The sequence below is a fragment of the Diabrotica undecimpunctata genome, chromosome 5 (genome assembly GCF_040954645.1).
Source record: "Diabrotica undecimpunctata isolate CICGRU chromosome 5, icDiaUnde3, whole genome shotgun sequence".
Taxonomy (NCBI): Eukaryota; Metazoa; Arthropoda; class Insecta; order Coleoptera; family Chrysomelidae; genus Diabrotica; species Diabrotica undecimpunctata.
Window position 1 is genome coordinate 122,804,037 of NC_092807.1, and position 20,972 is coordinate 122,825,008.

The 20,972-nt window shown below is 31.1% G+C and overlaps 2 protein-coding genes across 2 annotated transcripts in view; one reads left to right on the forward strand and one right to left on the reverse strand.

The window, feature by feature from the left end:
* The first annotated feature begins 683 nt into the window (after positions 1 to 683).
* The window catches only part of LOC140442458 (piezo-type mechanosensitive ion channel component-like), a 231,425-nt gene continuing 211,136 nt past the window's right edge, over positions 684 to 20,972 (forward strand). Inside the window, 2 exon segments of the mRNA XM_072533528.1 lie at positions 684 to 890; positions 17,892 to 17,973. Of these exon segments, the coding sequence (XP_072389629.1) occupies positions 17,910 to 17,973 (64 nt within the window). The 5' untranslated portion in view covers positions 684 to 890; positions 17,892 to 17,909.
* On the reverse strand, positions 7,781 to 8,320 carry LOC140442457 (uncharacterized). Its single transcript, XM_072533527.1, has one exon. It carries the CDS (start codon positions 8,318 to 8,320, stop codon positions 7,781 to 7,783), a length of 540 nt encoding a protein of 179 aa, XP_072389628.1.

The window sequence follows — 20,972 nt, forward strand, 5'->3', positions numbered from 1 at the left end:
AGGCTTCATTCGTTCAGGTACATCCTGAATTGATTCCAGCAGGAAAAAACTCCTATGATAAATGACCAATTCAAAACCGATGCCGCCTTTACCACAGTAAACTTAATGCTTCAAAAAATTCTTTAGCAATATACTGTGCCTGGACTAATAATAATAAAAATGCAATCAAAAAGTGAAAACTGTGGAAAACCTTTAAAATTCGGGTATCTTACGATCGACATCTATTTATAAAACAGATAGGACTTTTCGTGTTTAATTGAAAGTTTGAAGGAAAAATAATTATTAATAGCGAGAAATACTGCTGCTCAAAATATAGGTATTTGCTATATAATTACGAGAGCACAATACACAATACAAAAACGATCTGATATTTATAGTATTATAGATTACACTTGTGCAAAAATTTATTTTGTCTATTTCCATGTAGATTTTTTGAACAAAATGTGTATGGCTACTTTAACATTTTAAGGTATTATTCTTTGAATGAGTAAAATAAAATAATTTATTTAATATACATATTATAATTATTATAAACATAAAATGATTAATTTTGATTTGTCAAAAGTAACGATTTCTTTATTTAGTGCGACTTTTGTCAGCTATTAAACTTCAGATGGCGCTACGCTATAGAAATATATTGTCAATATCACTGCTGCCCAAGAACTGTCACTCTTTTTATTATATTTTATTCATTCCTCGTTTCCTCGTGGGCTTGTGAAGTTCCGTGGAGATGTATTGGTGTCGTAAACGTAAACACGGGAAATAAAGTATGTGAACTTTTCAAAAATATTTCGTTTGTGAGCACTCATTAGTAACTTTTTACTTGTAGTTTTAAAAATAATTGCCGTGAATTTGGATTACTAATATTTTGAACTGTTATTAACCTACAGGTAAGTTAAAAATTTACATGTAATTATTTAGCAATTTGTATTCACAATTTGCAGATAATATAAATATTTGCATGTTTTTAAAAGATGTTAGTCGTATCTATTTTCGTATTTCCCAGTCAATAGTATCCCCGTTTCGAAATATCATTTCTTATTTTTGTTCATGTGTAAATTGTAGAAATTGTGTAGGTAGAATAGATATTGCAAAAATTCTTTTCTATTAAGAACATCAAATTAAATATGTTATAGCAAAATATGGTTATTTAAACAATAACTATGAATTATGACATTATATTACATTGTAGTATTATTACATTATAATAATATCAAAGAATATAGACTCATAATAATAGGTTTAAACTAGAAATACAATTTAAGAGATTTCAGAATGTGTGTATATTTACCTTTAATATTTAATATATCACCTTTAATCATAATCCTTATTTATAGTAAACTAGTTACAAAATAAAAACTAATATAGTCCAAATATAGTTCAATAAAACAAAAATTACTAAATTTTGTTTTAATAATTTGTATTTCAAGCGTCTATTAAGCGTCTATATTCTTTGGTTATATTGTCTATAATATAATGATATAATAATATAATAATTGCAGTTTTATAAAATTTATTTTAAAAAGAATTTTATTCTCCATCTTCATTAACTTTGTGCTAAATTGCAATTAAGATTACTAAAAATTCTTCTACTGAAGTTGTTTGGTGCTGAAACTGTATCCTATCAATTGAAGTCTTTATACTGTTAGTGTATTCATCTATTATCTATTGTTTAAAAGTTACAATAACATTTTAAGTGTACCTATGTGAGGGATATGCATAGATTTTTGAACATACCCAAGTAATGACTTCTGCTTAACATTTCACTTACAATGTCTGTTAAGAGTGTTAAATATTTAAAATCACTATTTACTTAGTGTTTAAATGTATGAACAAGAATATGTATAATATGATTGCATGTTCTAATTATAATTTCAACCTGTTGATATGCATGTGAATTTTACTCATGTAAATGAGTTTAACATGTATATTATATTTTTATCAGTATTTTAGGATAAGAATTTTATTTGACCATAGGAACTTTGATACTAGATGACCTTGAAACTCCTTTTGCATTTAAAAATTAAATGGTTGTAGAATTTAAAATTTGTTAAAAATTGACAATTTTTGGGAAAAATGACCAAATTATTTAAAACATGAAATTTTAAATTTTGTTTAAAGTAAACTCATTTTTCTAAAAAAAAATTATCAAATCTTGTGATAAATTCAAGGTGAAATATTGTTTATTATATTTAGTTGTAATTATATAAGTACCTAATTATTTTATTTGTTTTTTTATTCAAAAACTTGATAAACAGAGATATGAAATGATTTTCCAAAATACTGAAGAATTATTTTGCAATACCTCTGCATATATCTTTGCAATGTTCTTTTTGATGGATTTTTTAAGCCACATTTTGAACAAGAGTAAAAATTTTGTTGCTTTGCCAAATTTTATATTAATTTTGCATTAATGTCAGTACTCTACTATATGGTAGACAGCAAGGGGCATCAGTAAAAAGTTGTGTCCTATCACCCATTCTGTTCAATAACCACTTGGAATGCATTTTCAATGAGCACTAAAGCATGCAAATAAAGGAATCAAAAATGGTAAACTCCTATTTAATATCAGATATTCTAAGGCACAGCAGTGCTAGCAGATAGGTTAGTAGAAGACTTCCAACTCCTACTAAACAAACCAATCAGATAATGTTTTGTTTGGCTCAGCCTGAAAAATAGTACGACTATATCAAGATCTAAATCATTGTCATGATTTAAAATAAGGATTTTTTGCAATTATATATAAGGTTTTTGAATTCTTAAGTGGAGCATAGAGCTTCAGTGAAAACTCACCATCACATTCTATTCTGTGCTAATCCTTCATCTCATTCTAAGACTTTCCTTGACCTCTTATCTCGTCCATGATGGATTTTCTCCAAGTTTGTACTGGGCAACCTCTTTTTCTTCTTCCTTGGGGATTCCATTCTAGGGCAGTCTTTGCAATACTGGAATTATTTTTTGTGAGTGTGTGACCAATCCAACACCACTTTCTGGACTTTATTTGATGTTTTGCAATTACCTCAGTCAATTGTTTATGCATTTTAATTGAGAAACTCTTCAAGTAAAGAACTTTTTAAGATGTACAACTTTCATTTGAACAATTTTTCTTTAAAATGTGTAAGAAATGTTTTATAGGCAAAAATATTTTTTTCACTTTTTATGATTGTTTAAAAAACACAAAGCAAAATCAGCTGTAAGTCTTCAAGGATTTATCATCAGCTGTTCCTCATATACCTTTTAGAATCTTCCAAAAACCTGTACATTAAGGTCTCGTTTTATGTAGTGGATATGTTCCACAGAAAAGTGCATGTAAAAAAATTGCATAAAAAAGACATTACTTGCCTTGAAAAAGTAGGAATACGTCCCATAGCCTTCTAAAATTACATAAAACCAAGACAAAAACAAAAGTTTCCAGAAATTAAAAGAATTAGGCTGCATGATAAATTACTTCGAATATCTGAAAGAAATTCATACAAAATCTTAAAAAAACTGGCCCATATTTCTATTCGTTTTTGTGACTACTTATATTTATTCATATCGTGTCGATAAACAGGAAAACAGGGGAACCTGTTTATTTTACTAGTATTGTTGTTGAAAGTAAACTAATTATTAATAAACTTTCTCTGCAGGTGGATGTTTTTCAAAGTTGTCTTATTCTAAAACTTGTTTAAAATAGCTTAATTCTTCAATACTCTTCCAGTTTAAATCACAATGTTTTTCTATCAATTTTCTAACATCAACTACTTTTTCTTGTTTTACTTGTAAAGTAAATCTTTGCCTTTTAAAGCACTTGATCTAAGGGAATTATTTATTAAGAGCGGTTTCAACATCCTATCTCCTGATGTATTGCTACAAAGTAAGTAATAATGTTATTCGATCTTTACTTGCTTTATGCCCACTTGCAGTTTTTTCATCCTGTGCAATGTAAGTACGGTTAGGGCATTTTTTTATGACACAACTTGGAATTAACAAAATTTTAAATAACTCATTATAAAACGAAGCACCGCTAAGAGAAAAATTATTTTAAAACAATAACAGGTTATAATAGGGACATAGGAACAATAACAGGTTATAATAGGGATTATTTTCTCGTTTAAAATGGCTACTTTTGATGAAATAAATCACTAATATTAGGGTTAAAATCGGAAGCTGTTGAATGTGATAAGTGATAATATTTCTGCAAAGATGCTACAACTCTCCCTTTCTATTACTGCTCCTTATATTACGCACATTATAAATTGTTGTTTGGGGGTAGGTTATTTCCGGACACTTGAAAATACGCTTTGGTAAAACCACTGCCCAAATCAAATAAACCTGAATCACTTAAGGACTGTAAAAATTTTAGAAAAGGTTATCTATAAACAGATATACGATTATATTTTTAGAAAATCAGGCTTTAGAAAAGAGTTTAGTACAACGACGCTGCTTCTTGACTAAACAGATAATATACTTCGATCATTTGATGAAGGAAAAGCAACCTCAGTCATCTTGCTTGATTTTTCTAAAGCCTTCGACACTGTTGATCACGCTCTTCTGTGTGCTAAATTGAAATATTTTGGATTTGATGATAAATGCTTACAGTTTTTTTAAATTTAATTTGGTAAATCGTTATCAAAAGGTCATAATTGATAATAATTCATCAGAATTTGCATCTTTCACTTCAGGGGTGCCTCAAGATTCGGTTCTTGGTCCTTTTCTTTTTTCAATTCACCTGTGTAATTCTTTGAATGATTTGAAATTGCTCTCTTTTACAAACGACACACAACTGTATTTCTCTTTTGAACCTAACTCTGTAAATCAAGCGTCACAAAAAATAAATCAGGATTTGGAATCTATTTGTACTTATTCCACTAGACATAATCTTAAACTAAATGCTAAAAAATGTAATTCTTTGTTATACTGTTCAAAAAATTATAAAGCCAAAGTTCAGGATAACTTAAAACTAATTATAAAAAACGAACCTCTAAAAAATGTTAATAGCTGCAGAAACTTAGGAGTTATATATGACTGAACGCTACGTTTTCAAGAGCATGTCACCCTTTTAGTAAAAAAGTGCTATTTAGTTATGCGTCAACTTTAAATAGCATAAGTTACTTTGTTAAACTATGGTACTGTCAATTCTTAATTATGGGCTCTTTATATTTTATCCTTGCTTAGATCAAGTTACGAAATTAAGGTTGCAAAAAATTCAAAATAATTGTTGCAGATTTATCTTTGGCATAAGAAAATATGATCGTGTATGATGCAAAATAAAAGAACTTCAATGGATAACCATAGATAATTTATACAAATATCACCTCGCCTCATTGATATGTCGAATTATTTCGTCGTCAAATATGAAATGCTCATAATCTGGATCTGAGATATCCTCATATAATCCAGTTACTGAGTCTTAAAATATGGTAATACCTCCGAATTTTTTATAACTGCATCGATTTCTTTGAAAATTTCAAATTAAGCTTATCTTACATATGAATGAAAAACATTCGATTGTGATTCCATAAATAATTAATGATTGTTTTTTTTTATACTTTTTTTTAAAAATAAATTTTTTAAATATATACTAAAATAATATTCGTGTTCAGCAACCTCAAAAACCCCCAAGAAACGAGTTTCGAATGATTTTGTATGGGACCTGCATAAAACTCCCAGAGACGAAGTATGTACTGTCTACCCTGGGCACCAAGTACATCGGAGACCTTCGCCGACATGATATTCGTGTTCAGCGACCCCCAAAACCTCTGAGTAGCAGGGACGTATAGTTGGACGTATTTTATTCAATATTTAGTTAAAATCTTAAAATTAAGTTAAAATTTTTAAATTGGCAACTCTGGAAAATGTACTTTCCAAATGCAATTTTTCATTTCATCTTTCTTTCTTTTTTTTATTCCTTTATAATTCATTAGAAACTCGTTTTTGCCATGAAAATAGTGGTTTATACATTTTTATCCAAAGTTGATTAGCTCCAAATCAAGTCCGGTCTATGATTTAAATTAATTATCTCTATCAGAACCCATTATGCAGATTACGTCCTTCATTTGGCATTATTATTACTTGATTGTCTCCACACACAGAACTTTTATCTGTTTTTATCAAATTACCCATCTCTACACATATTGCGTTCGCGTATATAATTAAAAATCTGCTGGGAATACAAATGATGGCGGGAAACTAGTTGATAAACAAAAATGTAATTAATTAAGGTAGGTAAAGTATATTTGAACAGTGAAAATTGAGGGAAGAAAAACTAAATATTGGAGCGCTCTTTCATAGCAGAAAATCATTACGAGGGAACATGAAAAGTTAATCCTTTCATTCTTGTCGGTGTATATATATATATATATATATATATATATATATATATATATATATATAAACTATCATAGAAAAATCCAAAACAAACAAAATGCATTAAGGTTTATTAAAATCGACCGACTATATCCGGAGAGTAAAGATTTTAAGAAAAACTACGTTTTAAAACTGGTGGAAGTTATTCTCCGTTATTGTTGAATTCGCAACACCTAAAATTAGCACATTACTTTAGTATGTCTTGATTGTAACAATAATTATTCTGCAAAACTAACTGGTTGCCTGTTTTATTTTTGCTATCATTGCTGTTATTTTCATTCCAGAATAATCAATTTTTATTCGTTTGTACATGTTTATAATGCATTGTTTTTAATTAGATGATAAATGACCCAAATCCACCCGGCATTTGTTGGGTGGAGGTATTTGGCATTTAATTCATATTTTTAGCTTAATAACACTAATACGTAGCTAAAGTGTTCTAAAAGAACTGTTTTATATACGTAAACGCAGACTAAAAATCTAAAAATTATATAACGATTGCCGATATAGCAATATGTAGGAATAACGATTGCCGATATAACTTAACCTATGGATTTTAAATGTCAATAGTGTCAAAATTTTACAACTTAGTGGAGTACCTAATAAACATATTGCACACAAAACTTTTTTTTGTTGTCTTTTATGAGAGGTGGTGGTCCAAATGTTCGAAACATACCTCTGTCCTAGAAAGTGGGCAGAACCGCCTTCCAGCCTCGGTTATGCAAGATTCCTCCAGCGTGACGGCGATGATATCCGAGACGGCGCGCCGAGGTTGTTCGGACACCATCGTCGTCAATGACAGACACCTACCTGCTAAAAAAACACCCTCCTCAGCGGTGAATTACCGGGTGGATCGTCCTGATTGGGGCGCAACATCGGCACGGCATTCACCCGATCTCTCATTCACGCACAATTCTCACGCATTCTAGCACTTTCTCACTACGACTGAATTCTTATCTCCCTATGTTCCTCCCTGTTCATGTTCAATCTCGCCCCTTCTCTTCTTCTTCTTTAGGTGCCGTCTTCTTAGCGAAGGTTGGCGATGACCTCTGCAAGGTCTTTCCTATTTTGGGCTTTCCTTATTAAACTTTGAAAGTCTAATCCTGTCCAATCTTTGATGTTGCGCAGCCAGGTCATTTGTCGTCTACCCGGGCCGCGTCTGCCTTCTATTTTCCCTTCTATAATAAGCTGAAGGAAGTTATACCTGTTGTGTCTAAATATGTGTCCAAGATAAGACGTTTTACTTCTTGACAATTTCTGTGAGTTCACGTTCTCTATTCATAGGCCTTAAAATTTCTTCATTTCTAACGCGGTCGGTCCATGGAATTTTCAGCATACGACGAAATACCCACATCTCAAAGCTCTCTAAACGTCGTAACGAGCTGACTGTTAACGTCAGCCCCTTCGCCCCTTCTCAGTCTGCCTTATCTGCCTATTTTGCTTGCTCGTGGGCACCCTGCCTCCCTTCGGGTCGCCTTTCTTCTTGTTCCTTTCTCTCCAACGTTCTCCTCACATATCTCTGAACTGCTCTCCACCGATCTGATGACCTAAGCATCTCCTCCACCAGTTCCGTGACTGATTGCACCCTACTTCCTAGCTCTCTCTCAAGCAGGCTTCTCTCATCTATCCATCTCTCGCATACCAATAGAGTGTCTGAGACAGTGTCCGATATTTTACAGTACAGGCACTTGTCATTTTCTGCCTTTCCAAATCTGTAAAGGTATCCCCTGAAGCAACCATGTCTTGTGAGCATCTGTGTCAAGAAGTAATCCAAACGCCGGTGCACGCAGTCCATCCATCTTCTCAGATTAGGAATCAGCGACTTCGTCCACTGCGCCACCCTTCTCATCTCGTCCCATTCCTCTTGCCACACCATTATGTACCTCTCCCTTTCTTCTTTTTTAAACGTTCTGTTGCTGTCTTCATTTCTTCTCTCGTATATTCTTCCTCTTTCCTTCACTAGAAAGTGCATCGGAATACACCCGGTGATAACTCACAACGCCTCGACAGAGACTGTTCTGTATGCCACCCTCAATAGACTCTTCCTATCTGCTCGGGTAAACTGCTCTCTGTACGCCTTTGTTAAAACTGCAGTACTTCAGACAGACGCAGCGTAGAAGACGATCGATTGCCCAACAGATTGCACACAAAACACCTAAGAATGATGGATATACAATCAGTGGGACAATGGAAGGAAACCTTTACTCATAGATCAAATCTATCAAATGAAATAGTTTGCTATTAATATACACCTTTATTTAAGTCTCGGTAGTTAAGGGGGCAGGATTAATCCTAAGTTCAAATGCAACTAAAGTGAAAAAATTTAGAATTTAAATAAATAATTTTTGTTACATATTTATTTGATAAATGATATAATTGCTTTAAATATATGTATATGTAATTGTGAATAATGCTCCAATACTTGTTTTTACTATCATTCATTTATTTACATTCTATAGAGATAACAAAATCTAAACATAAATCTAACTAGCACTGTGTGATCGACATTTTTAATCAAGTGAATCTGCTTTTAATGCAAGATAACAAACAAAACATGTAAACAAAGTGGAAAGTGCTCTTGTCATTTAATCTATCGAAAAATTAAAATATTTTCCTCGAATTCTTTCGTAGGAAATTGTGTTTATTGACGTCCTGTGCTGTTCACTATATGGATATTCAAAATTGTTTACAATTAATTGAGGAACGGGTGGCGTTGGACAACTTTTGCATAATATATCGATTTCAGCAACAGGTTGTGCAATAACTGCAGTTTCTCTTTTGAGCAAAACAATGAGCAACGTAGCAAACAATTACCAACCATGCAACTAAAACCATCCCCACGAAGGTTTAGAAAACCCCCCTCTCTTCAACGAAGACATTTTTATTATAATATATGTTAAAAATATCTTGAAGATATAAAAAAATATTATCGAGAAAGAGCTCCAAAAGTAAAAGGTAATGGTTTAAAAAATATCATCCTATTTTTTTTTATAACTTTGTCACAAATGCCGGTCAACTTTGACCGGTTGTATCTCAGGAACCACCGCTCGTAATTCAACTTTTTTTTTAAGAAGCGTCTTGTCTATTCTTTTCCAACGCCGCTTTCTGAACTTAATTTAAGCTACTAGTTACCAATATACTATATATTCGTTTATAACGAATTGTTTAAAATTATAAAAAATTCTAAGACCGCCCAAATAAACAGATTTTAATTCCATAAAGTACGTTAGATAGGTAAAGTGCTTTTTTATGAGTAAACATATTAATCTTCTATACGAGTATGGTCTAGTTTTGGTTGTGCACAATTTAAAAAAATTTAAATTAATAAAAAATTTGATTTGCAAAATTATTATGTGAAATCTATTAAATAGATTTTAATGAAATTTGTAAAAAATGTTTTATTATATTATAATGATTTTCTAGACGAACTATGGATGTGCTAAGTGCAATCTCAGTGGTTGAAAAACGTCGAATAATAAGAGATTTGTTGTTGTTGTTGCTCTTTTTTTGTTTTTTTTTATTGCTATTTTGCAGCAGGAGTATTAAATTAAAATATTTTTAACCAGCCATATCTTACAGAAAATTTACTTGTCGCTATTTTATTTGCTTACGACTTTGCTCCAAAATGAATGGTTTTAACGTTATATAAGCAAGTAAAGTAGAAAAAGATCGATGTTTTTAGTAATTTTTAAATTTTTTATTATTGTTCTCGACCTATTTGAGCCAAAAGATAAGTTAATTATTATTACTGAAGTTCACGCACTGAACTTTTTCTGCAAAAATCCGAATTCAACCTCCCTCATCCAAATTTAGTTTTTTTTTTCACAGATACGCTCTGGAATAGTTCAATTAGGTTTATCATTAAATGTACAATATACTTGGTACATAGTAAAACATGTATTCTTAATTGTATATAGTTAATAAAATTCATGGAAAATGTGATCATAAATAAATGCAATATTTCAATATAAACCTCCATAAATCAAAAAATACCAATCTTGGGAAATCAGATTAAATCATGTCAATAAATTCAGTGATATATTTTATGAAGGTCATCCGACATACACGAGAGAAGTTCAAGGTGGCTATTTTTTAAAAGAATGTCACTTTTTCCTAAAACATGCGATCATCTTTGCGGAATTTCAACGGAAATTCTTATATTTTAATATTATCACATGAAATATCTATGCGGATGCATATTCCCATGTTAGCGTCTTTTTATCGATTTAGTAACTAAACATTTCCGTACGACGAAATTTCTATTTTTGCGATAAAATTAAATTAGTTCTCTATAAATTTTTATCTTGGTGCCTTTCTCTACCCTATCAATTGAATAATAGAAAAACACTAAAAACACTTACATCGTTACTTTTGAAATAATAAATAATGATAATTAGTCGAATATTATCATCATCATCATCATCATTCTCAACATATTCTACCGATTATGGCGCAGTCTCCCTTACATAGTCATTCATCATTTCTGCCCACGATTGTCTAAAATTCTCTTTTCTGTGCCATGTTGTACCAGCTTGTCTTCTTATCTCATAGTCCCATCTTATATTTACATACTCGTCTACTGTCTTAAGTGCAGTGTTGTTTATTATTACATCTTGGACATCCACTAGGTCGTTGTACATGGTTTTTAACTTTATTGCTATCTGCGTTTAGGTCGCTTATAAGTTCTTGTAGTTCTGCAGAATTATTACCAATCAGAACGATATCGTCTGCGAATCTTAGATGCCTGAGGTATTCTCCATCAATGGATATTCCTTTGTTCTGCCAAAATATATTTTCTAGAGTTGCAGTGAAGAGCTTTGGTGATATTGCGTCTCCTTGTCTAACGCCTCTGGTAGTGAGAAATTCTGGAGTGTTTTCATAAATTTTTACCTTAGCTTTTGCTTTGGTTTGTCAATGCCTTGGTTGGTCAAAGCTTCTATTACTGCATTGGGATATGTAGAATCGAAAACCTTCTCGAAATCTATAAAGGTTAATGCTAGCGGTATTTCATATTCTTTAGCTCTACTCATTAGTTCTCGAAGTGTATGAATATGATCCATCGTTCTGAAGCCAGCTTGCTCCCTCGGCTGTGCAGCATCTAATGCGTTTGTTAATCTGTTGTTGATGATCTTTGTGAATATCTTGTATATGATTGGTAGTAGACTTATAGGTATGTAGTTTTTGATATCCTCTTTGCTACCTTTCTTATGAATGAGAATTATGTTTGCTTTATTCCGGTGGTCTAGTATGCATCTCGATCTTAGGCAGTTCGTAAATATGCCCGCTAAGATTTTCCAGGTTTTATTGCCAGCGTATTTAAGCAGTTCCACTTCAGTTCATTTTTGTAATTGGCGATTCTACTTCTTCCGGAAGGACTTCTGGTACATTTTCTTTGTGACTGATTACTTCTTCAAGTGTGGCAGGGGCTTTGTATAGTTCGCTGTAGAATTTAGTCACGAGGTGTATTATTTCATTTCTGTCTGTAATTCTGGTGTTTTCGTTTGTTAGATTAACGATTTGCTTCTTCCCAATCATTAAAGCTTTTCTTATTTTCTTATATTTTTCTTGTTTTCGATTGCACTTTCTACCAGTCTTCCATTGTATTTTCTTATGTCTTTCTTAATAACAAAGTTCTGTGTATTGTATTCTCTGTATGTTTGCCACTTACTGTTATTTCCCTTCTTTGTTTTAGCATTATTTTAGTTTTATCAGACAGTTTACTATGTTCATTTTGTTGTTGTGGGCCTCCGATTCTTTTGGCACTATCAAGGATGATTTCCATGAATTGAGAGCTTTTGGTCATATAATCTTTCATCGGATATATATATATATATATATATATATATATATATATATATATATATATATATATAGAAAAGTATGACCGTCAATCCAATATAAATTAAGGATCACTCAGAAGAGTGGTGGGTTTTTTCGGGCAAAAGGTGGAGAAAAAAGACAAAGTTGATGGCTACTTCATCTATTTATTGAAGACGTTTCGCTTTCTTAATCAGAAAGCATCATCAGTTCATCTAAAAAGAACAATATGAAAAAACCACACAAGCTTGGAAAAGTTGTTACATGTGTTACCTTAAAAAGATATGTAGCAGTCAGTGATAACAAAGTTGTAAAGACACTTAAGTAAATGGACATTATACGATTATGATGTATAAACAATAAATTGAACTAGATAAGTTAACAATTTGTTCAAACTAAGCACAGCAAAAAGAACATGTGGATTTGTTTTTTTTTATATAAATGTATAAGTTAAAAAAAACATTAAAAAAGAGAATGAAGAACTAAGAAAATCAAAGAAGCACATCCAACAATATAGCAATAGTTATGATTTAATTTTTACTTTAGGTAGCATTATTGTATTAATTAATATTGAAATTGAATAATTTAAAGTATAATGAAATTACCACTCCTGGCTTCTTGAATGCTGCCGGTAAAATGGAGTTCAATTAAGACAATCACGACATCAACGTAAAAGGCAGTCAAAACCTTGAGGTCATTAATTATGACAGAGCTGCTTCACCTTGCTGTTCTGTCATAATTAATGAACTAGACTAAAAGAAACTATAGAAATCAAAAGAGGTGTTAGACAGGGTTGCGTGCTGTGCCCATTGTTATTCAATCTGTACAGCTATACTATTTTTAAGGAAGTAATATAAGAGGAACAACAGGGTATATCAATAAACGGAAAAATCTTGAACAACATAAGATTCGCAGACGACACCGCTGTTTTTGCAGACAGTCTAGAAGCACTGCAACGCTTAGTAAATAGATTACATCAAGTCAGTATAAAATATGGACTACCAATGAACGTTTAGAAAACCAAGTGCTTGATTATTTCTAAGCAACATACAGTAGGAAGGCTAGATATCGAGGGAAAACAAGTAGAAAGAGTGAATAACTACAAATATCTGGGGATCTGGGTAAATGAAAACAATGACCAAGATAGAGAAATAATAACACGCATTGAAATTGCAAGACAAGCATTTAGAAAAATGAAAACAATGTTTGTTAATCGAGACCTTCCTCTGGAGCTGAAGATAAGAGCCTTAAGATACTACGTGTTCTCGACTTTGTTGTAGGGAATGGAAAGCTGGACACTAAAAGTGAATAATATAAATAATTTGAGATGTGGTGCTATAGAAGAATTTTGAAAATACCATGGACCCAACGAGTTACAAATGCAGAAGTGTTAAGAAGGCTACAAAAGGATTGCGAGGTCATAAAGCACATCAAAACAAAAAAAGCTAGAATATTTAGGCCATATTACCAGAGGCGCGAAATATGAGATATTAAGGCTCACAATGTAAGATAAAATCAAGGGTAAAAGATCCATAGGAAGACAAAGAATTTCCTGGCTAAGAAACCTAAGAGAGTGGTGCAGTTGCAGCTCAGTAGATCTTTTCAGAGCAGCCGCCAATAAGGTACGGATAGCTGTGATGATAGCCAACCTCCGATAGGAGAAGGAATTACAAGAAGAAGAAGATTGCCGTGTCGTCTGCATACAGTGCTGTATTTGTTCTTGCATCTGTTGGTAAGTCTGAAACAAAAATGTTCTATAAAATGGGCGATAAGATACTGCCCTGAGGCATTCCTTCTTGAACTTCTTGCATCCTGGACATCTTTTGGTCAGCTGAAACTTGAAAAGTTCTATTAGTTAAATATGAGTCACATATTAACTAAATCATGTGGCAATCTACGGCCACTGATAGCGGACACTGTAGTCGGCCGCAAATACATTCTACCCAGGTCAATGGATATTTAAATATTAAACATTCTTAGTTTATAGTAAATATGATTTATTTATATTATATTTTAAGACTATTTTTGGAGTCAATAATTAAGGGTGCATTATCTTAATACATTTGGTAAAATGTTAATAAACGTTTGGAATAAATGCCAGTGACGTTTGTTTTACCGATTTTCCGCGTTGAATATGTGCCCAAATCGAGGGTTATATTAGTGTAACCGTAGTTGCTAGATTGTGAACTTAGAGTAAAAGTAGGACAATCCTTGAACCACCTAAATTCATACCATTCTTATTAGGTATTATATAACAATTTTGGTATTTTCATTTTATCCGATTTATCTTCAAACATCCGTTTTCATCACATGTTTAAAATAAGAGGAACAGTACGTGATGATGTTTATAAATATGTACAATGTAATCTTGTAAATCATACTTGCCGTGTTTGCATTACGTTAGGGAAGGTGTAAACATAATTAGGTTAATCTAATACAGTCACTTTCATAACGTTCCAACGGAGGCCTATGACTTTTAATTAAGCAGGGAAATAATTATAAGAATGTCAAGGAAATAAGCATATTTTGTTTGCATACATTCATGTTTTATAAGGCTGCACAAGTTAAAATAAAATCTTAAAATTGTTTGATATTTTCATGTGGTTTTTATTAGCTATAAATAATAGTTATTATTTGCAATCTTGAAGTTAATTCTCCACCTATTTCTACCTTTTTTAACTATCTGGGCAGAATATTGATATGTATTATAGTTGATCTTAATTTCCTTGTCAAATGTATATAATGTAAGCACACCTTAAAATATACTGCTGAAAGAAATATGGAACAAGAGAAAATATCAAAGGATTAAACAGCATCAGGCATCGCCTGGTAACATGCAGCTTATGTACAGGGAAATTGTCATACAAAAACAGTACACTTTTGATAACTTTTTGCGTCTTCTTCCCATAAGTAGAGTGGTCAATAATGTTAAATAGTGAATCCCAGTTATTATTCTACCTTTATCCAGAAAATCAATCATCTTAAAAATCCCAAAAAACAAAAACTCTTCCAGCAGGTTTTTGAACGTGAAATTTCTTAAACCTTGGAAAACCTTTACACTGACACTTCCAAGAAGTTTTTCTTCGTTATTATGATAACGCAATATGTTCTTTATTCACTGGAAATTTTGAGGACAGGTGTGTTATCCTGATGGAAAGGTATTTTCTTTCTCACCAACAGTGGTCCTACCTTGTTGAAATTATCGCTAAAATATTTTGCCACTATTTGGTATATTATTATTTTCCCACATTCTAAGTAAAGGTATTTCATGAAAACTCAGTAAAACACAGTTTCGATAACCATCCTTAAAGAAATCGTTTTGCCTTCTTTGGTGTAAGTTAATCCTTTGTAGGCAAAGAACTTTCGGAGGAAGTAGAGATAAAAAGAGGCGTAAGGCAAGGTTGCATACTCTCCCCCTTATTGTTAAATCTATATTCGGAAGAAATAATTAAAAAATCACTCGAAAATGTAACAATTGGAATAAAAGTCAACGGTAGACCCATGAACAATATCAGATATGCCGATGATACTATACTAATTGCAGAGAATATACAAGATCTACAGACACTTTTAGATAATGCTAGTGAGGAAAGCGGACTAACGCTTAATGCTAATAAAACAAAATTTATGACAATTTCCAAAACACAACAACAAGACATTTTAAACATAAGAGGGGTTCCAAAAGAAAAAGTAAAAAAATACAAATATCTTGGTACAATTATTAATGAAAATAACGAGTATACAGAAGAAATAAAAATGAGAATTGGACAAGCTAGAGCAACATTTAATAAGATGAGAAAAGTATTATGCAGTAGAGACCTTAGTTTGCAACTCAAAATAAGAATATTACGTTCATATGTGTTTTCGGTGCTGCTGTATGGGATGGAGGCCTGGACCTTAAAGAAAGAGGTGAGCGATCGACTTGAAGCATTCGAGATGTGGACCTACCGAAGAATATTAAAAATAAGTTGGGTAGACCGAATAACAAATGTTGAGGTCCTCAGAAAGATGGAAATGGAAATCATGAATACGATTAAGATAAGAAAGTTACAGTACCTCGGCCACGTTATGAGAGGGGATAAATATGTGTTGCTACAAACCATAATGCAGGGAAAAATACAGGGAAACGAAGTATTGGAAGAAGACGCATCTCCTGGCACAACAATCTGAGAAAGTGGTATAATTGCAGTTCCGTCGACTTGTTCAGAGCTGCAATCTCAAAAGTGAAAATAGCTGTGATGATTACCAACCTCCTTAGAGGAGACGGTACTTAGAGAAGAAGAATCCTTTGTAGATCTATCTTTTCGACTGTTAATTAATTGGTTTATACATCGTGTTTTAAAAATTTTTTATAATAAAGTGATAAATAAATTGTAATGGACAATTACTCTTTGTTTTTTACATTAAAATAGCTTGTATTTGCAATTACAATGTACATTTACAGATATGATATAAAATTATCAACATAATTGCTATGGTGACCCATATAAAGTTAATTGTTAACTTTTTAGAGTTTGTATGATACTGAGTAAAAAGAAAACGTTTTAAAACCTTTTGTTTATGTAAAACGTATTGAGATCGCTGGTTTAATATTTAAAAATAATAAATAATTGACTTTATGTCAAATGCCAAATTCCATCAATTATTTTTTGACGGAGAAGATTTGATTACGTATAAGCGAATATAGAGAGGCGCACTATACGTGAAATCAAATCTTAACTGTCTTTTCATTTACTTGTTTTTTACTTTAATTACTTTAATTTGTTATTGCTACCCATTTAGAGAATACAATTTTTTATTGTAAAATAAAAAATTATAGGACTTTTTAAAAGCAATCAACTGGATAACCTATCGAATTATATGAATCAAACAGCAGTACCTTTTTTTTTAGAATTTAACCCTTTTTTATATTTATCTCTTATTTTACCCATAGTTTATCCGACAAAAAAATTTGTGTACAAAACACAGCGTAGTGTAACGAGCGCCATCTATTAGCAATGCTAAATTGGAGTCTAATTTAGCAATCCTCATGACAAAAAACGTACAAGTGTCAATTTTCAAATAGAAATTGCGAAAACGTACAATATTATCGAGAAAATTAAAATCCATATATCAACTTTAAACATCCTGTATCTCGGAAACTAGTCAAATTTGTATGAGACATGTTGGAAAGAATCAATATATTTTGAGGTCTAGAATCTGCAACTCAGAGATTAGAGATTCTTAATGAATTACCATGTATATATAGGGTTTTATATCTGTGTTAGGGTTTTTTTTAATTTTGTGTTGTTACACTTGCAGTGACAGAATTGAAATTCAATTTAAAATATATTTTGCTTCGGTTTGTTATATTTCGATTTTAATACATTCGCCTGTTTTAATTTGGTATGGTATTTATCACCTTTAATATAGGTAGATGCACCACTTTTAACATATTTTATATAATAAAAACAACAATATAGTAATATGTGGCCGGTCTCATAATCCCAAGTTTGCGAGTTAAAAACGCAAACCACAGTTTTTTTTTGTTTAAACATTTTTTCGTAGAAAAAGTGTAGTAAATAGGTAACTTGGGTGGTGACCATATTACGGCACTAGACTGTTTGGCACGTCCGCTGATGGCAATCATTTTCTCACTATTGCATATAAAACTCTTTACCACACTTGTCTTATGTCCTATATCGGCACATTGCATTATTTTCACTAACAATTCTTTTTTGTTGTAGGTCATCTAATTGGATATAATGGTTCGCTATGTATTAAACGTATTTTTGTTTAGACTACTACTACCAGTAATCATCACATTATGTAAGTACGACCTTAATTTACTGTGTATAAATTTACGATTTTTAAAATTTTTTTACCTGTTAAGTTGATTCATTAGAGTAATTATTTAATAAATAGATATAATAAGAATGATGTCAGATCTCGGGATTTTTTGACTTCTTTTCCTGTAGTTATTTTTAATGATATTTATTACTATTAAAAAATTTCGCCAATTTTCGAATTCGAATATTCTTCATTATACTACATATATATTTTTCTTTTATCATGATTTATATTAAGCTTTGTATTTTTTATTGTGATCCTAGGCCAACGAAAAATTGATACTATAAGAAATATTTTTCTGAGCGCTGAATAATGATTAATATTTTATGAATATGTTATTTTAAAGGATAAAAATTATGTATCTTCCATGTGTTATTTACTAATGTTATTTCCCTCTTGTTTGTTTTAAATATCGTAATCAAAGCTTACGACATGCCGCTGAGAACTAAGGAGCTATGTCTGTAAAGTTAGCATATTCATTTTATAAGGCCGAACTCAGACGAACACTATAATTTATTGCTAATTTATTACGGAAAGAAAAAAAATATTGCTGTAACCGTTTCCGAGAAACAGTGGGTATGCTAATTTTACAGTAAAGCTAACACAAAAACTTTCAAGACCATTCGTCAATTGGTTTATATTTTATTCTATTAGTTTATCCTACAAAGCATTTTTTTTTGCAATGTTATTGCTCAGAAATAATAATGGTATTGCAATTCGATGGGTAACCACATGAAAGAAGAGTTATATTTTCAATATATTAAAAAATCAATAAGTCATTTTTAACATTGCAATAACATTTTACTAAAGTAGAGTCATTTTTGGATTATAAATAGTAGACTGAATCCACTTTAATACTTGAAAAGCTGGGATTTTTACACCATCAAAAAAAATTTCCCCTATATCAATTAGGGCCAGAGTTGGCCGGTTTTTTTTTATTTAATTCACAGCTAGTTTATTTATAACAATTAAGCAACCCAACTAGCTCCATTTTGAAGTTCAAGGTTTATAGTTTATGTGTAAAAGTTTGAGTAAACTCTGAACTTCCGTGCACTAAAAAAATGAAATTGATTTTTCAAACACATGCTGCTTTTAATATCTCTGGAACTTGTTGATGGATTTTGATCGTTCTTTTTTAATTTGTATATACTCGTAGTACATTATAAATAGGTATTCAACTTTTTATAAAATTAATAATACATAATTTATGTAATTTGTTTAAATAATTAAAAAAACATTTTTTTTCTGAAACAACTTTAAAAACACAATTTCTTGGAAATACAAAGAAAAAAAATACACACAAAGAGTATGTTTTAGGAGTTTATATAATTCGATTTATAAACACAGGGAGTTTACATGTGATACGCCATTTTGTACTATTTCATATATTGGATGTTTATATAAATTCATTCGTTAAATTTCTTAAAAAAAAAACTCAACGAGATTATTCATATATGACAACTAATTTTCTGGTTACTGGTCCTGCATCTTTAATTTATATTAATCAACAACAACAGTATCTTTAAGCCAACAGCTTTTAAATTGAATGATTCAATGAAATCATAATCATTAGGCCAATAAAAAATTTACTAAACTCATTTATTACTGCCCCTGCTTATTAACCTCTAGTATACATATATATACAGGGTGCGCCAAACCTCTGGCTTTCTTTGATTATGGCTAAACTGTGGATTATATCAAAAATGTTTCAAACAAAACTGATGTATAATAAAAACATCTATAATTTGGAATATATTTTTTAAAAATACATATGAAGAGTTTGTATAAGGTTTTATAGGCCTTAAGTTATTAATTTTTGAAATATTTACACTTTTATTAAGTAAAACGGTAATATTTAAAGGGCTGTGAATTATTTTCCCAAGGTAATGAAAATGTAAGTGATATGTCAAAGTGATAATATATTTAAAATCGAGCATTTAAAATACAATATACAGTGTGATCACTATTTTCAAATACAAAAGTTTCTCATTTTTTAATGAAACACCCTGTATATTAGTATTCTATGTATTTTGTAGAAAATATTATAATCTTTCTTTTGGTATTGGATTTTATAAACCTATCATGTTTCGTTTTGTAGATATTTAGAGGAGAACTACAACAAGTTTTGTGTTCTTACTGAAAAATAAACAAACAAAAATTATAAAAACTATAATCTAATTTTATAAACAAATCAAAATATCAAAATTTAAAAAAAAAGTATATTATTAAAAATTATTTGAATTTAATAACTCATTATGTTACAATATAATATTTACCTAATCGATAAGCTATATTCATAAATGTATTATTAACTATGTTTATAAATGTTGAAAAAGTTGTCGAATATGTTTAACACACAGTCGTATACGGTGGATAAAGACTGTTAAGACATTTTGTATACGAATTTTCATATTATCCTATGTTATGGGCTCATCGTCACATATTATATTCTTGATGTACCCAAAAAAATAGTCTGCACCACTGTATCTGATCCAACTGTCACTGTAGTGATTATTTAGCACACGTCTAACAGTGGCGGCTGGTGTGGTAAAATTTTGGGTAGGCCAAGCCAGCAAATTACATACCTATGGTCACGGGGTCATGATCCCCCCCCCCAACTAATTTTTTAATGATTTCTCTGTTCATTTTAACTTCTGCGTTATATCTAATTTTTGCGATTTTTGATTAATCATCTAGCAAATCGCGAACAGAAAACGCCCTCTTCTGTACACCCTTAACGGACAGCAAATTACTTAAATGTTCCTTGCAACTGGAATGTTTTTTTAAGGAGGCAGATATATTTTTTAAATCAAAGTATCCTTCACAATTCTATACATATTTCTTATTAGAAAATAACAAACACGACCAACAATATAGTCTATTTTTCGTAATACTTCCAGACAACCATTTGTAGATATCATACCAAGAGCAATTAAAAGTACGCACCTTTTTCCCATCTTTTTGGCCAATTCGCAATG

Coding starts and splice junctions, on each gene's coding strand:
- LOC140442457 (XM_072533527.1), bottom strand. CDS start 8,320: ATGCACTTTCTAGTGAAGGAAAGAGGAAGAATATACGAGAGAAGAAAT.